Consider the following 22,998-nt stretch of genomic DNA (forward strand, 5'->3'; position numbering starts at 1 on the left):
ACATTTCTTGTTTGTTTTCACTTTTTTCTAGCACCTTCGGAAACTTCTGACTATGTACACAGGGGGAAAAAACAAAAACAAAAAACCTAAGCCTCTAGCAAGAAGCTGAAAGGAATATAATGTGCATAAATCATGCTAGCAGGCATGTCCAACTTGTGTCCTAAGGCCACATGTGCCTGAGAATAGCTAAGAAATCAGTCCAACTCAAAATCACAAACTTATGAAAACATTATAAAATTTTGTCTTTGTATTTCAAAGTTGATCTTGATTATCTACCTTGCCAGTGACAATGTTGTGTGACAATGTCCAAAATCCGTGCATCCCTGTTAAAAGGCTTGATAAATGCTTAATGTCCTGTAGGCTACATTGGGGGGAGGGGTTTTCCTTGTGCAACATTACAGAGAAGCAGTCCATTTCCAAACCACAAGAGCAACCTTTGCTGAGACCTCAAAGTGCCCATCTGCAATGAGAAGTGTGTACTTTTCTAGCTCTGTCATTACGTACAGCTTGTATTGTCTTGAAGAAAATGCACACTATCCTAGCTTGCAATGAGGAAAATGCAAGGCATGCTTTAAGTTCTAGATTGCCACCATTTTGCTTTGAAAGGAGCACAGAACTGGTTGATTGTTCAGATTTTATGTTTAATTCCAGCAGCTCCTAGAGATAGAATGTATGGAGATGCTAAACATTTGGAAAAGCCAGGTACCAGTACGTTAACCAGGAGCACTATCACCAGATAGACACTCAACTTTAAATTGAGGGCAGGAATTGTTAATTCTGTTCTCTCTTGAGAGTATCATTGTGCTATGCTTTTAATCCATAAACATAGGACACATTTGTCCATGTCCTATTAACTTCAAAAGTGGGATTAATCCTAGAACCAATGACATACCTTAGCATAATTTATATCACTTTTTTCTTTTTCAGCCATAGATATTTTTTTTAAAAGATTGGGTTTATTTGGACATGACTTAGAAATGAGACATGTTCAGTAATTTCATAGACTGTCAAATTTGATTAATTTTCATTTCAAATTATTTCAGGTGATAATAAAATTACACTATTTAGGCGAATTTAATGAAAATTAAACAATGGAGAATTCATTTTCATTAAATTCTCCATTGTTTAATCTCCTTCTTCTCAGGCAGTACATTAACAGCCCCACTAAATTCGGCTTCCCTCCCGTTCCAGCAGTACAGGGAAGAGCTTGGAATCAGATCACCCTTTCAAATGCACTGTAAGAAAAACCAGTGTCTGTGCCAAACAATATCACGGCAATTTCTGGTCCAAGAAAGATGGTCTGGTTGGATTCAAGTTCCTAGAAGAACAAGTAAACATAAATCTAAACAACAAAAGCAAAAACAAATGAACCTGCATTTCAAGGTCTTGTTTTTATATTAGGGAATTGGAACTGCATATAAATTCTTATTTCTCCTTGCCAAAAAAAAAATCATATACTACTAGAATTTTAATAATATCACTTGTTTCTATCCTGTGGGCAAGAAAACAAACACAGTCATGTTTCTGTTTGTAAATCCTTTATGAACCTTCATTTATAACATTTTCTTACTATATGGTAATAAATGTAGAAAACATACACCTGAAAAAAAAACATGGACTTTTGGCTGTCCAAATTTCTTCTTTTGTGAGGTGTTATTTAGATACGTACATTTTATTCTTGAAAGGGTCATTAGCAGGAATGCAATGTTACCAAGCACACTTTTGGTATATAAATGCCAAGGTAAGAACAGAACCTTTCTTTGCTCTTAGGAAGGACGAAGTGCGCATATTAAGCCCAAGCTGAGCTGTGCAATTGTTCGGGCATCTTTTGTTCCCTATCTTTGTATGAGTGACTCCTTAGGGAAGAGAGAGGAAAGATTATTTTTGTTTTTCTTTTTGTTTTCCTCTACGTACAGGCAAAAACGACAAAGTCCAAAAGTCTGGTACTAATGCCATGAAGTAAACTACAGGTGTTTGTGGGAAGAAGTTTTATTTTAGTGGCCTTCTGAGGCTTGAGCTGCAGGTGGTTACATTGGGCCACAAACATATGTTTCCCAAACCCCTTGTGTATATGGAGCATTTTAAATCTTGGGAGGGTCCTTCTGAGTCAGTTGGATTGGAGAGAGGGGTCTGAGATTCTGTATTTCCAACAAGCTCCCTGTGGTATGGTTGCTACTGGTCCATGATCCACATTTGGAGTAGAGAAAGCTTAAAATGCCAGGGCATTTTCTTGACTTTATGTGCATTTAGACCTCCTGGGAGAGGTATATTATTCAGTATGTAACAGAATGCAAGATGACTGATACTAGACATGGTCTCAGACTCACCTGCTTATTCCAAACACCTAGAGAGGGTAAAGCGCAGTCGTAAATCTCCCCATCACCATGGTGCTTGTTAAACTATTCTGGGTCGCAGTCCAGGGATTGGGGTTTTCAGAGCTCTGCACATGATTCTAATAAGTGGCCCAAACTCCAACGATCTGACTCAGATCCACCACTTGGAGTTTCTATATTTAAAATCCCATGGGGACATGGGTGGGGTGAGTTTTGACCTTCAACATGTGTCCTTGTGTTGATAAAGGACAAATGTTCTGGCTTTTAAATCTACTTGGAATTTATAGAAGAGAGAGATGTGATTTTCAGTCTCATAATGGCCTCTGAGGAAAGGAAGAGAGCAGTGTACTTGGAAAATTAGTGAAGATGTAACTGGATCTGGGTGTTCAGATAGCTAGTCCTGGACTTGGTCAAAACAGCAAAAGTCCTGTCTGTCTGGGGGACACAATAATGAAGTTAGGCAGATATGTCCTTAAAAAGCAGGCTGTGGTGAGGTGGGGCCATATTTTACATCAAAAAGTAATGATAAAGGAATACAGTGACAAAATGTCCCTGTAATTATAGAGTTATAGTGATTATACATTACAGTACACCTGACAGGTGGTGCTGGCTACGGTGGTACTCATGCCATTTAACCACCAACCAGCTATGTCTGTGTAATTTATGACACTGCTTGCAAGCATCAAGTTGTGAATGAGACCTCCTTATATCTAAATTCAACCCTGTTGCTATTAGTTTTGTGCTATTGGGTATGTTCATTGATGACTCTCTAACTCAGTTTTCTCATCTGTTAACTGGAGATTAAACAGTTATTATTGGGTTACTCTCAACTTCACCATAAGGTTCATTTTCAACTCCTTCTCATACACTTGTGTAGGAGACATTGTGACTGTGTCCTTTGACATCTATAAGACAGCAGATGACTACAAAATATGGTCCCTGAGAAAGAGATGGCATCAAGTCTAAAAACATAGCTCCCTATTCACTGGAGAGTTTGATTTTCTTTCCCCTGAAGCCTCCACCCCCCAGTTCACATACATAATAACTTTAGACTCCTGAAGTGGAACCATCACAAGATTTAAGTCAGAGGGAAAAAATGAAATAAATTTTAAAAAGAGTATAAGCATAGAATGATAAAATATGTACTGTTATTTATGTTTTAAAAGAGCAAGTATTTCGTGATATTTGGGAACTTGGTGTGTTTTGTCATATTTGGATTTTTCCCGCTTGTGTGCAGCATCCCAATCGGGTGCATGCAAAGAGAATTTATTATCTTTTCATGTGCTCATCCACTTCACTGTTTAGCTTCAACCCAAGTGGAATGCCAAAGGGGGCTTAGAAGAGATTTTTAGTACCAAAGCTGCCAGGCTTACCACTATTTAACAGCTTGTCTGGTGTCCTTTTGAGACTCATGTGCTCTTTTTAGGGTCTCAGAAGTCCCTAAAACAGACTACCAATATAGGGGAGGAGGATGAAATATTAATCTAAGAGCACAATGGAGGTTGAATGAGGACCACTAAAGCAAAACACAGGTGTTATAGAAGGGTCAGGACTAGGATGAGGCAAAGGAGACCCCATCTACACACAGAATTTAAGACAATAAGAACTCAGTCATGAACACTATATTGTAATATAATGTTTTAGAAAATCAAAATTGATTTCCACTCTCCAGGCAATAAGAAACAAAAAGAGAAACATTTTCTAAATACCAATACCATACCTAGCCCCCCAGAGGCCATACTGATGGGAAAATGTGTGGGCCTGTCCTAAACAGAGGCAACCCCACCAATCGTGTTTTCACAACTTCCCCTGTCTTTGTTTCTTTTCACCTGAGACAATGATGAAGTGTGACAGTTTCTGTTGACCAAGTGACAATTTGAAATGATTTTTAGTTAAACTAACCTGAGATTAGATAATGATAGCATTGTTTAGTATAAACAATGCATCTGAACTTAATTCAGTGTTGAATGTTCCAATATACCTATTTTTACATTCTTTTAGTAATTTTTTTTTTAGTGTCCTAAAGAGAGAAATGAATGTTACATAAAATTGTTTCTGGGTGCACAGCTTGTTTTTCACTGAGGTGCTTCAGGTCCTTGGAACCCTGCACAAGGAATGCTTGGTAGAACTGAGCATAAAGCAGAGTGAACAGGGTCCGCACATCTACAGCTCAGGAGAGAGAGCTCAGTGGATCTTAGGGTTATCTATGCTGTGGAAACTAATTTTAATAATAGCTCTTATAACTTTCAAATGTGGTCATCAGAAAACCTAAGGAGCCAGACATGTAATCTCAGTACCTTGGAGATGGGAGCAAGAAGAGCAGGAGCTTTGAGGCCAGCCCTGCTTACATACTACGTTTGAGGCCACCAAAGATGGCAAGAGACTTTGTCTCAAACAATAAACAAACAAAAACCCAGCAAAGAATTTGTTCCTTGTTTTCTACCAATCCTCATATTTGCCCCAGAAATATAATAGCAATTCAACCGAATTAGACAGAACATTCATTCCTACCCACATGCAGAAGCAAGATCAAAGTAAGCCAAATTGAACTGTATTTTGGGAGAAAGTAGACACAAATAAACCAAATCCATATGTATTTATCTTTATATTTCCATGTGATTAATTTTATAAGTGGCTTTCAGTGAGTTGTTATTGAAATGAAGAAAAAAAAAAAAGAAAGATAGAAAGACCAGTGACCAGTGCATCAACACCATGGATGAAGACCTCTATTGTTTCTAAAAGACAATAGTTAGGAACTATAAGATCTTTGTTCTTTATATATAGGAGCCTACCCTATCATAAATCGACTTTCTGCACTATAAAAGGGTTATAGGTTTTCTTGTAGTTTCATGGTATTTTGTTCAGCTTATCAAAGTAATACCATGGTGATCACTCATTGTAATCTATCAACGTTCACAACTGAAGGTGTCTTTTCCCACTCTGTGGACTGTTATATAATAGGTTGTAATTTCTGCCTTCTTCTTGGTATGCTTTGCTGAATCAGAATATTCTGAAGTCTGACTTTACCTATGATATAACAGCAAAGGATTCTAATGACTGGAAATTATGAAGCATTAGGCCCCTTTCCCTACATACTTTTCAGAAAGAGGTTTAGGAGAAACTTACGTGCAATGTGGAATTCCACAATGGAGGATTTGAAAACATAGATGTCTCCTAGGTAAGGCAATCTGGGATTGAGGGAGACTTTATCCCATCCTACCAGCATTCCAGTGTCTTTACTTTTTACACTTTATTCCAAGATGCCTTGTCGGGTATTCTATTACTAAAAGGAATATAGACAGCATTATTGTACCTTCACCTGTCACTAATGTGCTATAAAGCCATGCAGAAGAAATTAATAAGGACTAGAAATGAAGAGCGAGGTATCCCCAAATGCCTTAGTATGCATCATCCGATACTGGCTTCACCATCTGGAGCAGAGGTGAGATTCGCATCAGCACTTTTTCAGAGATGTGTTTTAACCCTCAGGAGTCTCCTACCTAAGAGAAGGAGTCTACAATGGGGCTTTGCAGCCCCGTGCATGATTTATGTGGAAATCTCCATAGTTCCAGGGCTGCTATGACAACAGATTACTTCCTGGTGCAATTAATAGTGCCTGAGACAACTACAAGCTTTGCATTCCAGCAAACTGAAGTTTATCAATTGAGTGATTGAAACAAGGATGAAGACAAGCCACATTTGAAATCTGTGTGGTTCTCAGCTAGATAGCTCAGCAGCGGGCTGAGCCAGCCACACTGAGAGTTGAACTGGAGTTCTTCATTTATCCACAGAACCAGTTCTGTATTTCCGGCTGCAGTGCAGGCTTGCTCACAGTACCCTGCCAGCGTGTTTACACCCTGACCTGGACAGACCAGCTAAGGGTGAGAATGTTGATTCACTCTCCATGCCCATCTCATGTTTGGTTAGCTAGGACTGGCCATGCATGCTGGGGATGGTTCTGGGGTTCAAGAATCTAACAAGTTACCCTTCCTGCTTCGAGACAAACCCCATGTTGTGTGACAGCCCAACTCCTCAATCCCCCTAACCTTGATACACAGATGAAAAGTGAAGGAGCTAGACATATTTGGACTCAAAACCATGTCACTTAGCAACATATCCAGCCAACATTCTGTTACAGTCCAAACACAGAGAAAGGCCACACCATGTTTTAGAGACACTACTTCAACTACTGCTGCCGTCATTAAAGGCAGCCATTTCTGTAAGCAAATATGCATGGATCTTAATGCTTACTTAGAATAGTCTTCTTAAAGGTGGGACTCCTATATGCAAATCAGAGAGAAGACCAGTGAGGCTGTTTTCCTTTTTCAGAGATTCTGAAGAGAAGGATGTCTGTCTCCATCTGGGAATTTTGACATGAGTTCATGAGCAAATTTGGCAATACCTCCCTCACCTATGTTGAGAAAAAAAAGAAGGAAATATTTTAAATGGCCATCAACTATAAGTATAAAATAATCTTTTATTATTGAGTTGCCACGCCAAGTACACGTGCTTAATAAATTTTACAGGGAGTCCAAACCATCCTGCCTGGACTACTAGATAGAAAAGGTATTTTATCAACTGCCTGTTTCTCTTGGTCATTTCTGGTCTTAGATCAGGAGCAAAGACCATCCAAAATCTTAGTGCAAGGCCTACCATATAATAATGAACTTGAATAACTGTTACTCTTATTGCAGTCCAAAGCAGCATGCCCCATATTTTTCAAACTTCTTTCCATGTATACTCATATCGTACCCATATCCATGGCTGGAATATATCAATGGGGGAGAACAAATATCCTTTGTCATTGGATGGCACGGGCTGTGTCCCTAGCTATGACATAAGCCACCTGGAGCCCTGTCTACTGTAAGACAATTTGTGTACCTCTGTATCCAGGATTTGTCTTCTGCCACTTCCTCTAATTTCAATTGTCCCACAACCAGACTTCATTCTATTATCTACATCCTGCACATCAAGGCTAGAAGAGGCTCAAGTGTTGGCTGGGATGGGCATACTACCCTGCTTTCTCCAGCTGAGGCCCATCCATCCCAATGTCAGGGCCACATATTCATTTCTAGATGAGCCAACACTATAACTTGATCCCTCATTGGTAGTCTCTTGGCTCTTAGCAGATCTTTAGCCCACTGTCACATGAATGCATTGAGATGGGAAGAAAGATTTGGTTATTGACTCTTCAACACCTTCATGTATCCAAATCTTCTATAAACATAATCTGCTGGCCCTCCCTCAAAACTTCCATTTCAATAAGCAAAGGTGGCTTCCTGTGCAACAACTTGGCACACAGTAGGAGCTCCTGTTTGCTGCTGCCATCTTGAAATTTTTCATGTTGTTTAGCATGGTGTCCCATGTGCTTAGTTTACAGTGGGTTTCATGATTGATTCAGCAGCTCAAAGTCGAGAGTGGAGCTTGCAAATGCATATTTGCAAATGGTAGAGATGCAGCACTGTAAGAGAGACTATGTCCTCATTTCACAGCTCCTAAGTGAACTTTTGCAAAGTCAATTTGAAGGAAAGGGAAAGGGACAAAGCCCCTCTCTCCTCTTGATCTGGCCAGATCCAATGAGAGCAATGAAAATGGAGGAAACACCAGTACAGCAAAAGGAGTTAATGTTTCAGTCATTTCTGATTGCCTTTGTTGTTTTCTTTTCACCAAACCATTAAACATGATATTGCCCAGTCTGCATTTTCCCAAAAACTAATGTAAGTATACCTCCCCCCTGTATGTCAACCCCATCGCCAGTGTTGTGAAAAAGTATGTGTAGTGAAACAATGTTATAGATAGGAAGTAATTGGAGAGCTGGAAAGAAGGAAAACAATGGGAAGAGTGATGAGTTGAGTTTGTTTGTGTTGCAAAATACTCAGACACCCTTTAAGCATACATGCAACAACTCATATAGGGCTCTAGGTCCCTTGAGCCTTTTAGCTATCATAGCATACAGAAATGTGTTATTTATTAAATAGCTCACAGTAAGACAGGTTAAAAATAAAAACCCAGTCCTTCCAAAGAAACGTCAAATGCTACCAGTATGAAGACTTGAGAGAAATTTCTTCCCTGAGGACTCTCATTTTGCTCATAACTCCTGGCTGAATGTACATTTAGAACACTCCCCTGCATGTTTGTCTTCTCTACTTTCAGTAACAAGAAATGTGCAAGACATAAGCCAAAATTATCATGGTGTGTATGAACTAACATGTGACCACCTGCAACCATCCCCCTCAATAAGAAGAGGAAAAATCAAAATTACACATTGTTTCAGATAGCTCATGAATTTAGCAATGATTTGGACTATCCTGAAAATAGCCCATTAAAAAAAAAGGCTATGGATTCGCAACATTAGATATACAACCATAACTTATTTTTACTGAATAGAGCAAAGACATTTGCATTAATGACTGAAAAGAAAATGTCACCTAAGCAGGGAAACTAATAAAGCCAGCCCAATGATCTTGGCCCTTTTGCTTTTGAACTGAACTCTGTATTAGTTTAACAGTTACTTCTTGTCGTGTTCATAATAAACCTTTCCCAAGAGCCGCATCCCATGATAACAGGCAACTTCCCAACTTGTATGGATTTGTGTTCCCCTACCTAGAATTAAGGAGAGTTTTTTCCCTTTAGTTAGATATAGTGGTTAGTTTCCTCTCCCTTTTCCAGCAGAATCTGTTAGGTTACTCTTGATTTATTTTATTTTTATTTTCCTTAAAATTCATTGGCGGCCTACAAGTCTGGAAAATCATCCTCATGACTGTCTTTTGGCTCCTGCCCATAAGATTGTGTGATACCAGTTCAAAAAGGAGGCAAGCAAAGGTCGTTTTTATTCTTTGTGGGTAGGAAATGTCCTTAGCAAAAGTGCCAGAGTTCAGGCTGCCTCAGTGACAGGCATGGCATATCACAAATGCCAGGATGTTTTTCCCTTGGGTACTAACCCTTGCTGGAAACCTGAGATAAAGCTAGGGCCCCTGTGAATCCACTTCCTTCATTTTGCATGCCAAAAACTATTTGGCTAGGAGAGGATTGCTCTGTGTGTTTACCTTCTCTCAGACCACAAAGGATTTGTTTTGAAAACTGCAACAAACAGAACTCAAAGACCCAGTAAAGAGAAACAATTAGGGTGGGAATGGGGGGTGGGGGGACAGAAGCACATTGTGAAACATTAATCATCCTTTGATCATTTCCCTTTAAGATGTCAGGGCCACTGTTTTGAGGAAGGTAGACAATAAAGATGGTTCCAGGTAAGACTTTGCCCAGTCCCTACATTCTTGGTATTCTCATTTTCCTGTTCCATTTACATTTTTCAGTGTTATTCCTGTTGCTATGACAACTCATATGTGCAGATGCTAACAGAATGTGAGATAATGCTATAGATTGCACTAGCAAAATCATCCTCTGTGTTCTTAATGACAGTAATTTTACTTTTCAGCCACCTTTTCATACATACACAAATTTCTACCAGTAGCACCAATGTCTTCATCACAGCTCCTGTGCTGAATAAATCTGTATGCTAAGTATGCTGAGGGAAAAGAAAAAATTTCCCTAAAGCCACAATGAACTGTGAGTCTGGATTATCTTTAATTCAAGAGACTGACTGGAGGGAGGGAGAGAGAGAGAGACAGAGACAGAGAGAGAGAAAGCTCTTTTTTTTTCCTTGCTTAATAGTGAACCCTAGACTTTAACTCTTTTTTTTTTTCCGAGACAGGGATTCTCTGTGTAGCCTTGGCTGACCTGGACTCACTTTGTAGACCAGGCTGGCCTCGAACTCACAGCGATCCACCTGCCTCTGCTTCCTGAGTGCTAGGATTAAAGGGATGCACCACCATGCCCGGCCCGAGACTTTTACTTATTTAATCAGGCACCGGTCCATGAGGCCCTTTAGTAATGCCAGGTGGTGACAGAGATCCATCCCTGTCCATGTCTGTTGTTGACTCTCTTAGGTTCTCTTGCTCTCTGCCAGCAGGCAGAGCTGGCAAACACTGGCATGTACGGATTCATCTCCACCCCTCTAGTTGACCTTTGTTTTGTAATCTTGTGTTAGGTTTTACTGCTCTCTGCTGGTTGAACCTTGGCAACTACAGTAGCTTTTTATTTTCTCATATGTCCCATCCTTTGTGGGCTGACATTTCTTGTTATATTTGTTGTGTTTTACTGCCACCTTGTGATCATTTTATGGAAACCGCTTTCACATCATTGATGGAGATGTGTGAGATCATTGCTCAAACGGTCTTTTTGTTTCAGCCTCCATGTCCATGCATTTGAAATCTACCCTCAGCAACTGTGAAATGTTTGAATTTGATCATACTTACACACCTGTAATTATCTTGTGCCAGGAGCCCTGACATGCTACAGTCCGAAGTTTCCTTTTCCATGGGAGGGAGGCATTCATCTACAGACTCCAACAAGGCCTCCAGTGGAGACATCTCCCCTTATGACAACAACTCCCCAGTGCTGTCTGAGCGCTCCCTGCTGGCTATGCAAGAGGACAGGGCCCGGGAGGGCTCAGCGAAACTTTACAAAGGGCCAGAGCAATTTAGACTGGTGGGCCACTTGCCATCGCCAAAGTCGAAGTCAAGAGAAAGTTCTCCTGGACCAAGGCTTGGAAAAGGTAACTGAAGCCTGGTGGCTGTGACAACCCAATGAAGTATCTGCCCTCCTGTGGCATGTAACAGGGGGTGGGGCATTGTGTCCCTTCCTCATCAGGCCCTTGTTTGATGTTTCTGCAATTCAAAGAACATTTACTGAGTGTCCACAAAATGCACAAGATAGGAGAAAAAGATGGTGACCTCAGGCATTGACTTAAAAGGTCCCTTCAACCTCTTATTCTCAAATATCTGTGACATGAGCACATGCCCAAAGGAGCCATTCATTTTCCCAATTGACCTTTTCTTTTCAATATCCAGGGGAGTCTCTGAGTCCCTGCTGGTGGATTTACATTGCATATTTGCTAGTCTAAGATGTCATTCAATTACTTCTGTCACTTTCATAAAGAAAAGGTACTGAACCTACCATGTAAAAATGCAGTGTACCAGAACCAGACAGCTTCAGCATCCAGGGACAAAAGCTCTAGACTGAGAGTCACAAGATGTTCTTCCACTTCTAGCTAGCAGGATCTCAAAGGAATAACTGAGCTCCACAAAGGTCCACAGACTCCTGATAAGCTAACTAATAATGGCCCCAATATCCCATGTGTTGGCTATCTTTAGTGAATCTATACATAGTCATTATTGAAATACTTAGCATGGAATACACCTTGGTTTATCTGTGCTATGTAACCTTGTAGGCACTTCTGGTCTCTTCATACTCTGAATGTCTTAGTCTGCCTCATGATCTCGTGATACCGTCTAAGGCAGTGGTTCTCAAACTGTGAGGAGAAGAGAGGAGAAACACATACAGGAACAAATCTGCTAGTGTCCATAGGACAGTGTCCTTTAGGGACTTCTCAAACCAGCACTACTGCCTCTGAATGTCTGTGTTCCTGTAGCTGGAGCTCATATGGCCGTCACCAACTGCCCCCGTATGTGACTTTCCTACCTCTGTTATCACCCACAATAAAATCAACACACACATTAACCCTTTTAGAGTTAGGGGAGTCAGAAATCACTTGGGTGCTCAGGGTTGCTTTATGTTCTAGAGAACCTGGGGAACAATCCATTTCCTGCCTTTTTCTAGTTTCTGTAGATCTCGTCTCATGGCTACTTTTTTAAACCAACATAGCAGCATCTTTTCTCTTGCCTCCCTCTTATAGGGACCCTTTCGATGATACCAGAGCTGCCTGGGAAAGTCACTTAACCTCAAGAATCAGGGGTAGACACAAAGTTCATCTTTACAATTTCTAGGGTTATGACACAGATTTACTGGATATTCATTCTGTTTATCAGAAACATGATATAGAAAGAACATTTTTTGTCTATTTCCAGCACAAAAAAAATCTGTTGCAGATGGTTTTTCCTCCCATCCCCAAGCTTATGTAATAATGATTCGTGAGATTCAAAAATTATTTACAAATACCCAGTCCGTGGCTCATAGCTTAATAACCCATTTATACTAATCTATATTCTGTCATGTGGCTGGTTACCTGTGCTCAGGTACCATGCATCCATCCTCCCCACATCTTGCCAGCTGAATCTTCCCTTGCCTGGCTCTGTCCCAGAATCCTCTCTGCCTACCAGGTGTCCCATCTTCTAATCTATAGGCCACCAGATTTATTATTGACAGGTGCTACGTCCATACAATACACAATATATTACTTCTAGAGCAATCTTCTTGAAAACACAGGTCCAAATAGTATTGTTTCGAGTAGAGTACAACTTTAAATATAATATTTTATGCCAAAGAAAAGTAATGATAATTTTGGTTTTATTCTTAATTTTTTTGTTATGGGCCTTTTATGCTCTCTTTCCTAGATATGTCAGAGGAGCCTTTCAATATCTGGGGAACTTGGCATTCAACATTAAAAAGTGGATCCAAAGACCCAGGAATGACAGGTGAAGAGCCATTTTGAAACTTCATTGCATTTACTTTAAAAATGGACTTTCCCTATCTCTTCCTTGCTAACCTCATGGTACCTGCTTGTCGACCATTATTCAGAAGATACAGAAAAGCAAAGAAAGGAACAAAAAATAATCTCTCCTTGGGCTTTCTGCCCCAGTACGCTAAGCTTGGACAGTAGTTTGTTGCTGTTCTTTTCCTAAAGTCTAGATTGTCATGGCAGTTTATGTAGTTTGTGAGTTCATTTAAGCCTGTGAGTGTCTAGGCATATGTCTGGAGTGGCCACATCAATGGTGCCACTATCAAAAAGAGCCTGCCATCACTCTTGCTAGGGAGATTTTCTTCTCAAGCAGTAACCGCTGAGAGTGTGCTATGCTTTTTCAGCTATAGAAAGATGTGGTGAAAAAGAAAAGAGCAAGCAGCTAATCCTCAAGGCAACTGTCCAAACTAATTCCAGTTCTTGCATTTCTGGCTCCAGGTTCCTATGGTGACATTTTCGAAAGCAGCTCCCTCCGACCAAGGCCCTGTTCCCTTTCTCAAGGGAACCTATCCCTGAATTGGCCTCGGTGTCCAGGGAGCCCCACTGGGCCGGACAGTGGCACTCAGGTAATGTGGAGGACTCCGACAGCGGCCACTGTGGAGCAGAGCAGTGTCCACCTTCCGGTGTCACGTGTCTGCAGCACTCCCCACATTCAGGGCAGTGGCAGGGAGGCTAAGTGGCCTGCAGCCAGGTCTGAGCCATACTTGTCCTTAAACAGCACGGAAGACCTGGCAGAAGGCAAGGTGGATGTGGCCTGCCTACAAAGCCGGGCCCAGCGTGTGTACCAGAGACCTCAGGAGAGTGGCAGAGATGACAGGCGCCCCCCTCCTCCTTACCCGGGGTCAGGGAAGCCTGCCATGACATCCAGCCAGCAGCCACTGGAATCTCCCCTATGGAGGCTCCAGAGGCATGAAGAAGGTCTGGGAGCAGCTGCAGAAGAAGGAGGCCAACAGGCCTCAGGAGAGCATCCAGCCAGGCAAAAAAAACTGAGCAGCACCTACTCCCTCTCAGCCAGTGAGCAGGACAGGCAAAACTCGGGGGAGGCCAGCTGGCTCGACTGGCAGCGAGAGCGGTGGCAGATCTGGGAGCTCCTGTCAACTGACAACCCCGACGCCCTCCCGGAAACCCTGGTATGAGCCCGCCAGCAGCTGGAGCCCACCCGCCCAAAAAAAAAAAAAATTCCTCTTCCGGCCCAGACCCGGAAAACTTGCCAATGGACAATTGGACACTTCTTTTTCTTTTTCTTTTTCTTTTTCTACACTTTGAAAAAGCAACACAAGAGAATGTCAGTCCACTTACAGAGGCACTTCTACCCTTACCATTTATGATAAGATTCTATTGCTTAGCCAGCCTTAGAACAAACAAACAAACAAACAAACATGACAATACCCAATTTCAAAACAACCCACATTGGCTCTATGTAAGATCAAACTCTTGCTTTGTTATAGCTTAATTGAATTTACGTGTCTTCAATTTTGACTATTGTATATTCTGTAACAGAGTATGTATAATAATCAATATGATATATTCACAGAGAAGACAGAACAATTCTTTTAAATCACTGCACTTATATTACACCATAAGACATATTAAGCAACAAGATTCTATAGAGTGTTCTAAAATATGCACAAGTGGGTTTCTGTGCTTTTTGCCATCGCTTTTTAAATTGGGGACAGCCCTCCCTTCAATGCCTAAGGAAAATACTAACCAAACAAGACAGAAAATGAGAAGCCATATTTTTATATAGTATTGAGAAACAAATGTTATAGTCACTGAAAGCTTTTTCATAGTGAATACATTTTAAGGAAATATTAAATTTGATACATTATGAAATATATTTTTAGAATTTATTTAGAAAGGACTCAGTGAATCAAATGAGAGAAAGGTAGTGTCTAACAGTTCTTAAGAAAGTTTCTATCCCACTCTAGGTCAAATTTAATTTTATATACCCCACTTATATATTTATAGTTTGTACCTTTTATGTATTTTTCAAAACTACAAACTGGAATCCAATTATAAAACATTTTAAAAATCCAAATACACGTTCAAATTATACATCATTTCCCCTCCTCTGCCCTGTTATCAATAGTAGCCCAATTACATGTAATTCCTTGTAAATCCTCTGGGGGGGGCAAAAAAGCTACATCTTTGTGCTTACATTGTGCCAAAGCCTGAGGAAACGTGTTTTCGGTAATTTTATGTGTATTGTAATGTATGTGTTACTATCATACTTCAGCAATTTTGAAGTGTTACAACTGCAAAACCACTTTTGACCAGCAGGTGGAGTTTGCTTCAGTATTTTCCAAACAATATCACACCAGAAGGGTCAGTGTACTATATACAAAGAGGGTTATATATGTATATAAAAAATGTGTTACTCTTAATTTTCATGTCGGCCATGAAGTATTTCAGTGGTGTTCTGTAAAATTCTATCTTGTGCCATGATGAATAAAAAGTTAAGCAATGATTCACTGTCAGCCTTTAAATTTAATGAAGGAATTCATACCCCATTCCAGATACATAATTCACTACCCCCAAGTTCAAGTATATTGCATGTTGACAATTCCATAAATAGACACATATATTTAGAGAGTAGGTTTTTAAAATTGCCAGTAGCTTGGTGACATCAAGTCAGCGATACTGAAATATGTAGACTATATGTATCTATAATGATCTGTTGCAAGCAAAGGCTGCACTTGTCACTGAGAAAAATATTTCACACGTGGCTGAAACTTGGGTTTCATGCCTTGGGGGCAGGTGTTACTCAACACAGTTGTTGAAAGTTGTGTCTGTTCCATAGACCTGATTGGCTCTAGATATGGACTGAGGTCCATACTTGGGGACTAGTTGAGTGATCGTTGGGGTGTCACTTCTGAGTGGGGCTCAGCACTTCTGATACTGGCTCAGAACATGGAAGATCTGTCTGAAGACATGGTTTCTTCCTTATGGACTCCACTCAGACCAAAACTATATACAAGACTCACAGCAAATGGCATTCGATTGAAGGACTCAAGTGGCTTTTCTACGCCACTCGCCTTTATCTCAGTCCCTTAAATTTGACCACAGTATGACAAATTATTTCTCATCTTCTGAGACTCCTGATACTCTGGACTTCCTTCTCATCATATTATACTATCAAAGTTGTGTCGTTTAAAACTTTTAAGTCAAACGTAGTTGACATACATGTATACATATGTGAATGGAAGTTATACCCGTCAGTTACTAGATCTAAATTTGACAGTTCAGAAATCAGCTTGATATTCGTACCCACTATTACTTTGCCCATTCAAGCCTACATCTTTCACTTATTTGGAAAAAAATGTGTTTCTTAGATGTCTTTATCACATTGCAAATGTAGTGTTTTTAAATCACACATGAGGCCTCCAAAGATGGCTCAGTGGGTAAGGTGCCAGAATCCACACAAAAGCTGGACAGGGTAGCATGGGTGTCTATAGCCCAGGGCTCTTACAGGAGGATAGGAGGTGCAAACAGGAGGATCCCTGAAAGTACAAGGGCCAGCTAATCTGGCCTATACAGAACTGAACAACAAGAGAGACTTCAACAAGGTGACAGCAAGGACTGATACCCAGGGTTGGTCCTCCTATCTTGTTATATGTATTGTGACCCACAGATGCTCCCAACACACACACCATTACACACATCATACAAACAAATGTAGAAATAGGTTTTAAATGTTTTAAAACACATGAAACCCTAAACTTATATAAAATATGAGGCCATTTTAAAACACTGCATAATATGTGGTATGATGCCTGTCAAGAAAAACATATTAAATTGGGCAAAACACTTTTACTAAAATGTTCAAGTCACTCATTCCTCATAAGGAAAGTGATCTTATGGGCAAGAAAAAAATCTGTCATGTGTCACAGATGCCTTCATGTTTATGAATACTCATTTTGTTTTTTGTGTCTCTGGCTAAACGGCCAGAATGGTGATGACAGAAATAGCCAAATACACATTTATTGTGATCTCTCTAAGTAGCTATTAACCTGCAGTAGCTTGCTGTGGGTTTTCATAAAAAAAACAAACATTTATGCCAATAGGTAAATTGAGGAAATTTACAAATAAATTCATCTTGCTTCTTTTCTTGTGTACATTTTTCAAAGATTGATTGATTGATTTTTACAGCACTCTGCCTGCATGTGAGCCAGAAGGCCAGAAGAAGGCACTAGATCTCATTATAGATGGCTTTCAGCCAACATGTGGTTGCTGGGAATTGAACGCAGGACCTTTAGAAGAACAGGCAGTGTTCTTAACCTCTGAGCCATCTCTCCAGCTCTTATGCACATTTTAATACTCATCTGCTTAGCAGAGAAACAGCACTGGGTTTGAATATAAAGAGCTACAAGAACAAAGTGGAGGTCATGTTGTCTGTTGGTCTGATAAGCCAACAACAGGAGGTAGAGTTTACTGAACTAAGAAGAAAGAAGCTGTCTGCAGAGGAGTCACACAGAGACGAAAACAAGACGTTTTGACTAGACAGAATTGTAAAAACAACATCAAATGTTCTTCAAGACAAAAAGAAAACAAACAAACAAACAAACAAACCACCCAGCCTCCAAGCTACTTCTAATCAAGAATTGCAGCCTGGAGATTTTGAACCAGCATTCAGAACCCCCACCTAACAGAGCCCTCAATTCACCATAGAGGCAAAATGTTCAATCAATCAATGTTCAGTTAGTTCAGGCCAGCTAATATCCCTTTAGTCTACAGTGACCAAGCCATCCTAGTTTGCATAAGCTCTTGCTATTTCCTATCCAGATGGAGCCAGGTGGGCTGAGGGGATAGGACAGTTGACCTTGGTATTTCTCAAGTACAAATACCAAATAAGATGCAGTGTCTATTCAACGTGAAGGCTTAACAACAGATCACAGGTTAGTCTCACTAAGTCCCATGTAAAATCTGGGATATACTTATACTCAAATAATGGTTTATACTCTGAAGTGTTACTTGAGATGTGCTTGTATTAAAAGGAAACTCTTTGTTTATCTGACATACACTTGCTAAATATGGCAACCCTAATCTCTAGCTTTAATACCACATCTGGCTTTCAAGGCCCTGCTTGAAACTCTCACTGACTATCTCACAGTGCCTCCATAGTCCCGAAAGACAAACTCTATATCTCTACTGCTACGCTGAACCCCAATTTCACTTCACATCATTGGCTAAGGAGTTTCTTCTTGCTGTGTACCTGAAGCCTCTCCTGGTGTACTGGCCATGTTTCTCATCACTGTGACAAGATACTTCACAGACACAACTTAAGAGAGAAGTTATGACTTATGTATGCTTTCAGTGGAGCCACTCTGTTATGGAGGGAAGGCATGGTGGAGAGTGGTGTGAAGGTTATGTGGCTAGGACTCCTTGTACCTTGGCAGCAGAGATGGAAATGATGGCCTCCTGATAGCTTTCTCCTTACCACCTTTTTTGTTTTGTTTTTCGAGAAAGGGGTTCCCTGTGTGTAGCCTGGCTGTCCTGGACTCGCTTTGTAGACAAGGCTGGTCTCAAACTCACTCACAGAGATCCGCCTGCCTCTGCCTCCCAAGTGCTGGGATTAGAGTCGTGGGCCACCACCACCTGGCTCCTTACCCCCTTTTATTCTGCCAGGCTCTCCCAGTTCATGAACCAGTTGGCACTCACATCTAGGGTAGGCATTTCCTGCTTGGTGAATCAATTGTGGTAATGCCTTAAGAGACATACCCAGAGGTGTGCCTAACCATCTCCTGGCTGATTCTTTAGCTAGTTAAATATTCCTGTTACTCTTCAGATTGTATAAATCTTTCACCCAGTCAAGTTGACATCCAAAGCACCCCTACACATTGTCTTATTTGCTTTCTGGTGCACATGCATCCTGTAGATCCATCTTAGTTGTTTTACTCCGATTCTTATCCCCTCCCTCTTGGCTAACTGTACCAGGCTGATATCTCTACCTAGCCTCTCACCTCTCCACTACCACCTAAAGGCAGTTAAGGACTCCCCTCCTTCTCTGTTCTACAGACAAAAATCTACTTCATGGCAACAACACCCTCCATAGTTCACTCTCATCCACTTGCAAGCTCCTGCCTCTTTGCAATGTAGACATCCACACTCTGGCTATGTTCGGGAAACTCCTACTACTCCATACAGGACACAATGTTGTACTTCTGTTCCATATCCTCAAATCTTCTTTCTCACTCATCCTATTCAGTTGTATGTTATTTTCTGAACAGAATCAGCTTTAAATTTCTCTATACACAAACACAGAGATAGAAGCTCCTTCTGGCTCTTTGCACAGGATTCAGCCACACTGATAAGCATCACTACACATTATTGTCACTGTCTGTGGCATTAGCTGGAGGCTTTTTACCTCTGGTGGAGGGCTTTTGTGGGTTTTGTACATTTTAGACTGGGCAGAGGGATATGACACCTATTTGGGTTTGTTTGATAGATGTATTCTGAACACAGGCATGTTGCTTGTCTTGTGCAATGGGAAACCATGCAAGACTGTCACCTCCTTGCAAATGCAGACACAGGTGTACAGTTTTGTTTGTTTGTTTTTGAGACAGGGTTTCTCTGTGAAGCCTTGACTGTCCTGGACTCACTTTGTAGACCAGGCTGTCCTCAAACTCACAGCGATCCAACGGACTCTGCCTCCCAAGTGCTGAGATTAAAGGCATGTGCCACCACCACCTGGCTCAGTTGTAGTTTCTAAAGAAAACGGTTTGAGGAGGGGTTGCCAAGCAGAGACTTTTAAATATCACTGCCCTACAAAGGCTCTTGGCACCCCATCTCTGTGTTGTATGGGACAGTAAAAGAGAGCAGCCCATGTTGCCTGTTTCTAAAATTGAAACATTAAGAGCTAGTGAGATGGCTAAGTGGGTAATGCCATCTACCCAGCTATGGGGGACATTATCATCAACACTGCAATGAGTCTTTCTGGTGGTGCAGACATTTTGGAGGTCACCTATACTGTATAAGTAACCCCTCATGTGTGTTCTGTACGCCTAAAAAACTCTTTGGTTTAGCAAGCATTCTCCTTCAGTGCAATTGTACTGTGATTTGTCACTGGGGACTTATAAGGAAGGGATAGACACTTGTTTACATCTCCCTGAGAATGGAGCTCCAGTAACGGATATAATAGTTTGCTGATCAGCTAGCACTATCTTCAGATTTTCTTTTACTTCAAAGAAGTATGACAGCACTATGATCACTTCAGTGGATCAAATGATTAGATGATGGCTTTATCCAATGATCTGTAGCAAACCTACATTTACTAGGGCCTATTGATCACAAATCCCAGTCCCAGGCTCCTGGGTTGGAAGGTATAAAGATAATCTAGATATACCTTCAAGGCTATTTCAATCAACACAATAGCCAGGCTTGTGAACAATACTGCTGTAAGAGCAGTAGATGCTGGCAAGTCACACAAACTCAAAACATACCCTAGAGATAGGCAAGTCTTATATTGTTGAAAAAAAAAACCAATGAATTGGTGCATACATCCACCTGTCTTTTCTGGGGTGAAAAGTCAGAGAGAGATGACGATGATAAAATGCTGCCTACATTCCAAAGTAAAACACCTTTGCAATAAAGAATATTCCTGGAAGTGGAACAAATATGTGGGGAAAGTTGTTCAAAAATAAGGGATGTTATGTTCGTGATCAGGGTGTACGCTGTGACTTGGCAATCTTGCACTTAACTCTCTTGGCCTGTGGCATTGCTACCTTGAAATATTAGTTCTTTCAAAAAGCCCCACCTCTAGTGTCACTGGACTCTGAAGTGGTCACATACTCTGTTGGACAAGGAGAAGAAGAGAGGCCATTTAATATAAAGACAAACAACAAAACAAACAAACAAACAAAAACAGGGGTAAGGGAGGCAAAAAGGCCTTGACCTGAGACTATTTCACAAGCTAGTACTGAGAAAAGAGTGGGAACCCAAGCTCCTGACTCTTTCCCAGGACACTTTCCTATCTGAAAGCCAAGATAAAAATCTACTCTGGTACATCCCAGAGTGCAATACTATTTCTGATATACAAAACCCATCCCTCATCCACAGTGTTCTTCCCTCCCATTTATAGCTTTGTCATATTTTAGCTTTCTCACATTGATGTCCCATTTTATTACTTTTGATGTGTAGTTTTCTTGGTGCCTCAGTCTATGTTTATTTTTTGTTTTTGTTTTTCCCTGAGACATAGTTTCTCTGTCTAACCTTGGCTGTCCTGGACTCACTCTGTAGACCAGGCTGGCTCTGAACTCACACCATGCCTGGCTCAGCCTATGGTTTGTATCTGCTCAAAATCTATAACCTCTAAGATTATGAGATTTTTAAACAGTATTTTTATTGATTCTTTGACAATTTCATACAATGTGTTTTGATAATATTTTCCTTTCCCAAATTCTCCCATAACCATTCTCAACCTCCATTTCCCACCCAACTTTGATATTACTTCCTTTTTGGTTTTTGTTTCCGTATCAAGTCCAATTTTTTTGTTGCCAGTTAGTCTTGGGATTGGGGCCTGATGTTGTGTGTGGTCATCCTACCAGGGCTCTGAACTCTCTTTTAATGGCCATTAAAAGATTATAGCCCACTCGGCCACCCACCGACCCCCAGCTAGTGGTGGGATACATCCCTATCTTGCTCACTATATGCTGGGATTTTTGTCTGGCTGGAGCTTGCACGGGTCTTGTCTATGCTGTCATAATTACTATGAGTTCATATGTATAACTTCCCTATTGTCTCTGAGAAAAATATTACCTTGGTTTTATTCACCACGCTTGGCTCTTAAAATCTGTTCCCTCTTTTACAAAGATCCCTGATTCCAGAGGAGAAGGAAATAATATGTATGTCCCATTTAGGGCTGAGCACTCCATGGTCTCTTAGTCTGATGATATCGGCCAGTTGAAGGTCTCTGTGTTAACTGCTGTCTACTGCAAGGAAAAGCTTCTCAGACAGGATGCTTTGATCTATGGGTATAGCACTAAATCAGGAGTCATTTTAATACTATGTCCATTTAGCAGAATTATAGTATTGGGTTTGCCACTACAGCCTATGACCTATCTAGCCTCGGGTTCTTGGCCCCTTTAATAGTATCAGCTGTAGGTTCTACCTCATGGAGATGGCCTTAGCTGCAATCAGAATGAGACTGGCCATTCCCACACTCTTGCCACTAATAGATGAGGGAGTTACCTTGTCAGGGGTGAGTTATAGAACTTTTGAGAGGTAGCTAGGTTATGATGATGGAGAAACCCCCAGTGTTCCTTTGTTTGTTCTACATTTGAGAAGCATATCTGTCACCCATGAAATAGAAAGCCCTTGCCAGCCACTGAATCTTGCCCACCTTGATTTCCAACTGACAGCCTTCAGAATTGCCAAAGATTAACGTCTACGGTATAAGGTTCCAACCCATGGCGCTTGGTTATAGCAGCCTGACCAGATTATCATACTCAGCTAGTTCAGAGACCAAAGTGCAGTGTTGAAACTAAGCCATAAAACATAACCTCCCATACTCATAAAAATCATTCCAGCTCTTTTTAAAAGCATAGGCACAGAATACCAGGACTTGGCCTAAAATAATATCAAGGGTCTTGTGGAGCCAAAGTCTTCTATGAGTAAAAACTCAGAAACTAGAACAGATGCCTCAGAGATCTATAATAGAATCAGAGTTTGAACAATTATAGGACAGATAAGAAGCATCCTTAAGTGCCACCCAGTTACAATCAACAGCTTCTTACCTGGCCACTTCATTTCCCTTGCTAGTGACCCTGTGGGACCCATTTGAGATCTTTGTCCTGGTCTCTATCATAGGGTCTAGTGTATCCCAGGCTGATCTGAACCTTGATATGTAGCTAAGGATGTGACCTTACTGATCCTTTGCTCTCACTTCCCACATGCTGGGATTACAGGCTTGTGGCACCATGCCAAGCTTATGCAGTGCTGGGCACTGAACACAAGGCTTCATCCATGTTAAGCAAGCACATTTCTACCAGTTGTAGCCTCAATCCAAGGCCCTTACTTTCTTCAACCAGGTGCTTGTAATAGACTTTGGTCTCCAGAACCGTGAGAATACATTTCTGTTACTCCATCTACGGCATTTAGTTATGGCTACCTGGCAAATCAAGATGATGAGCA

General features: G+C 40.9%; 2 protein-coding genes across 10 annotated transcripts in view; one reads left to right on the forward strand and one right to left on the reverse strand.

Moving 5' to 3' along the window:
* The window catches only part of ARHGAP6 (Rho GTPase activating protein 6), a 483,165-nt gene extending 467,828 nt beyond the window's left edge, over positions 1-15,337 (forward strand). For all 3 annotated transcript variants that reach the window (XM_084789389.1, XM_084789390.1, XM_084789391.1), the window contains exons 11-13: positions 10,673-10,947; positions 12,746-12,826; positions 13,309-15,337. In XM_084789389.1, the coding sequence (XP_084645515.1) occupies positions 10,673-10,947; positions 12,746-12,826; positions 13,309-14,006 (1,054 nt within the window). In that variant the 3' untranslated portion in view covers positions 14,007-15,337. The remainder of the gene's footprint in view (positions 1-10,672; positions 10,948-12,745; positions 12,827-13,308) is intronic.
* Positions 1-22,998, reverse strand: part of HCCS (holocytochrome c synthase) — a 68,476-nt gene that overhangs the window by 27,153 nt on the left and 18,325 nt on the right. Inside the window, exons 9-11 of one of the 7 annotated variants that reach the window (XR_014780629.1) lie at positions 6,585-6,744; positions 5,460-5,616; positions 621-1,318 (exon numbers count right to left, since the gene is read on the reverse strand). The exons of 1 other annotated variant lie outside the window; for it this stretch is intronic. Coding sequence is in view for 2 of the 6 variants with exons in the window: in XM_084789393.1 (XP_084645519.1) it covers positions 1,270-1,318 (49 nt within the window). In the remaining 4 variants the exon portion in view is untranslated. Of the gene's footprint in view, positions 1-620; positions 1,319-1,650; positions 5,617-6,584; positions 6,745-14,099; positions 21,834-22,998 lie in introns of those variants that run through there. 5 more of the 7 variants (XR_014780628.1, XR_014780630.1, XM_084789393.1 and 2 more) reach the window with 5 other exon arrangements.

The sequence above is a fragment of the Acomys minous genome (genome assembly GCF_964271855.1).
Source record: "Acomys minous genome assembly, chromosome: 7".
Taxonomy (NCBI): domain Eukaryota; kingdom Metazoa; phylum Chordata; class Mammalia; order Rodentia; family Muridae; genus Acomys; species Acomys minous.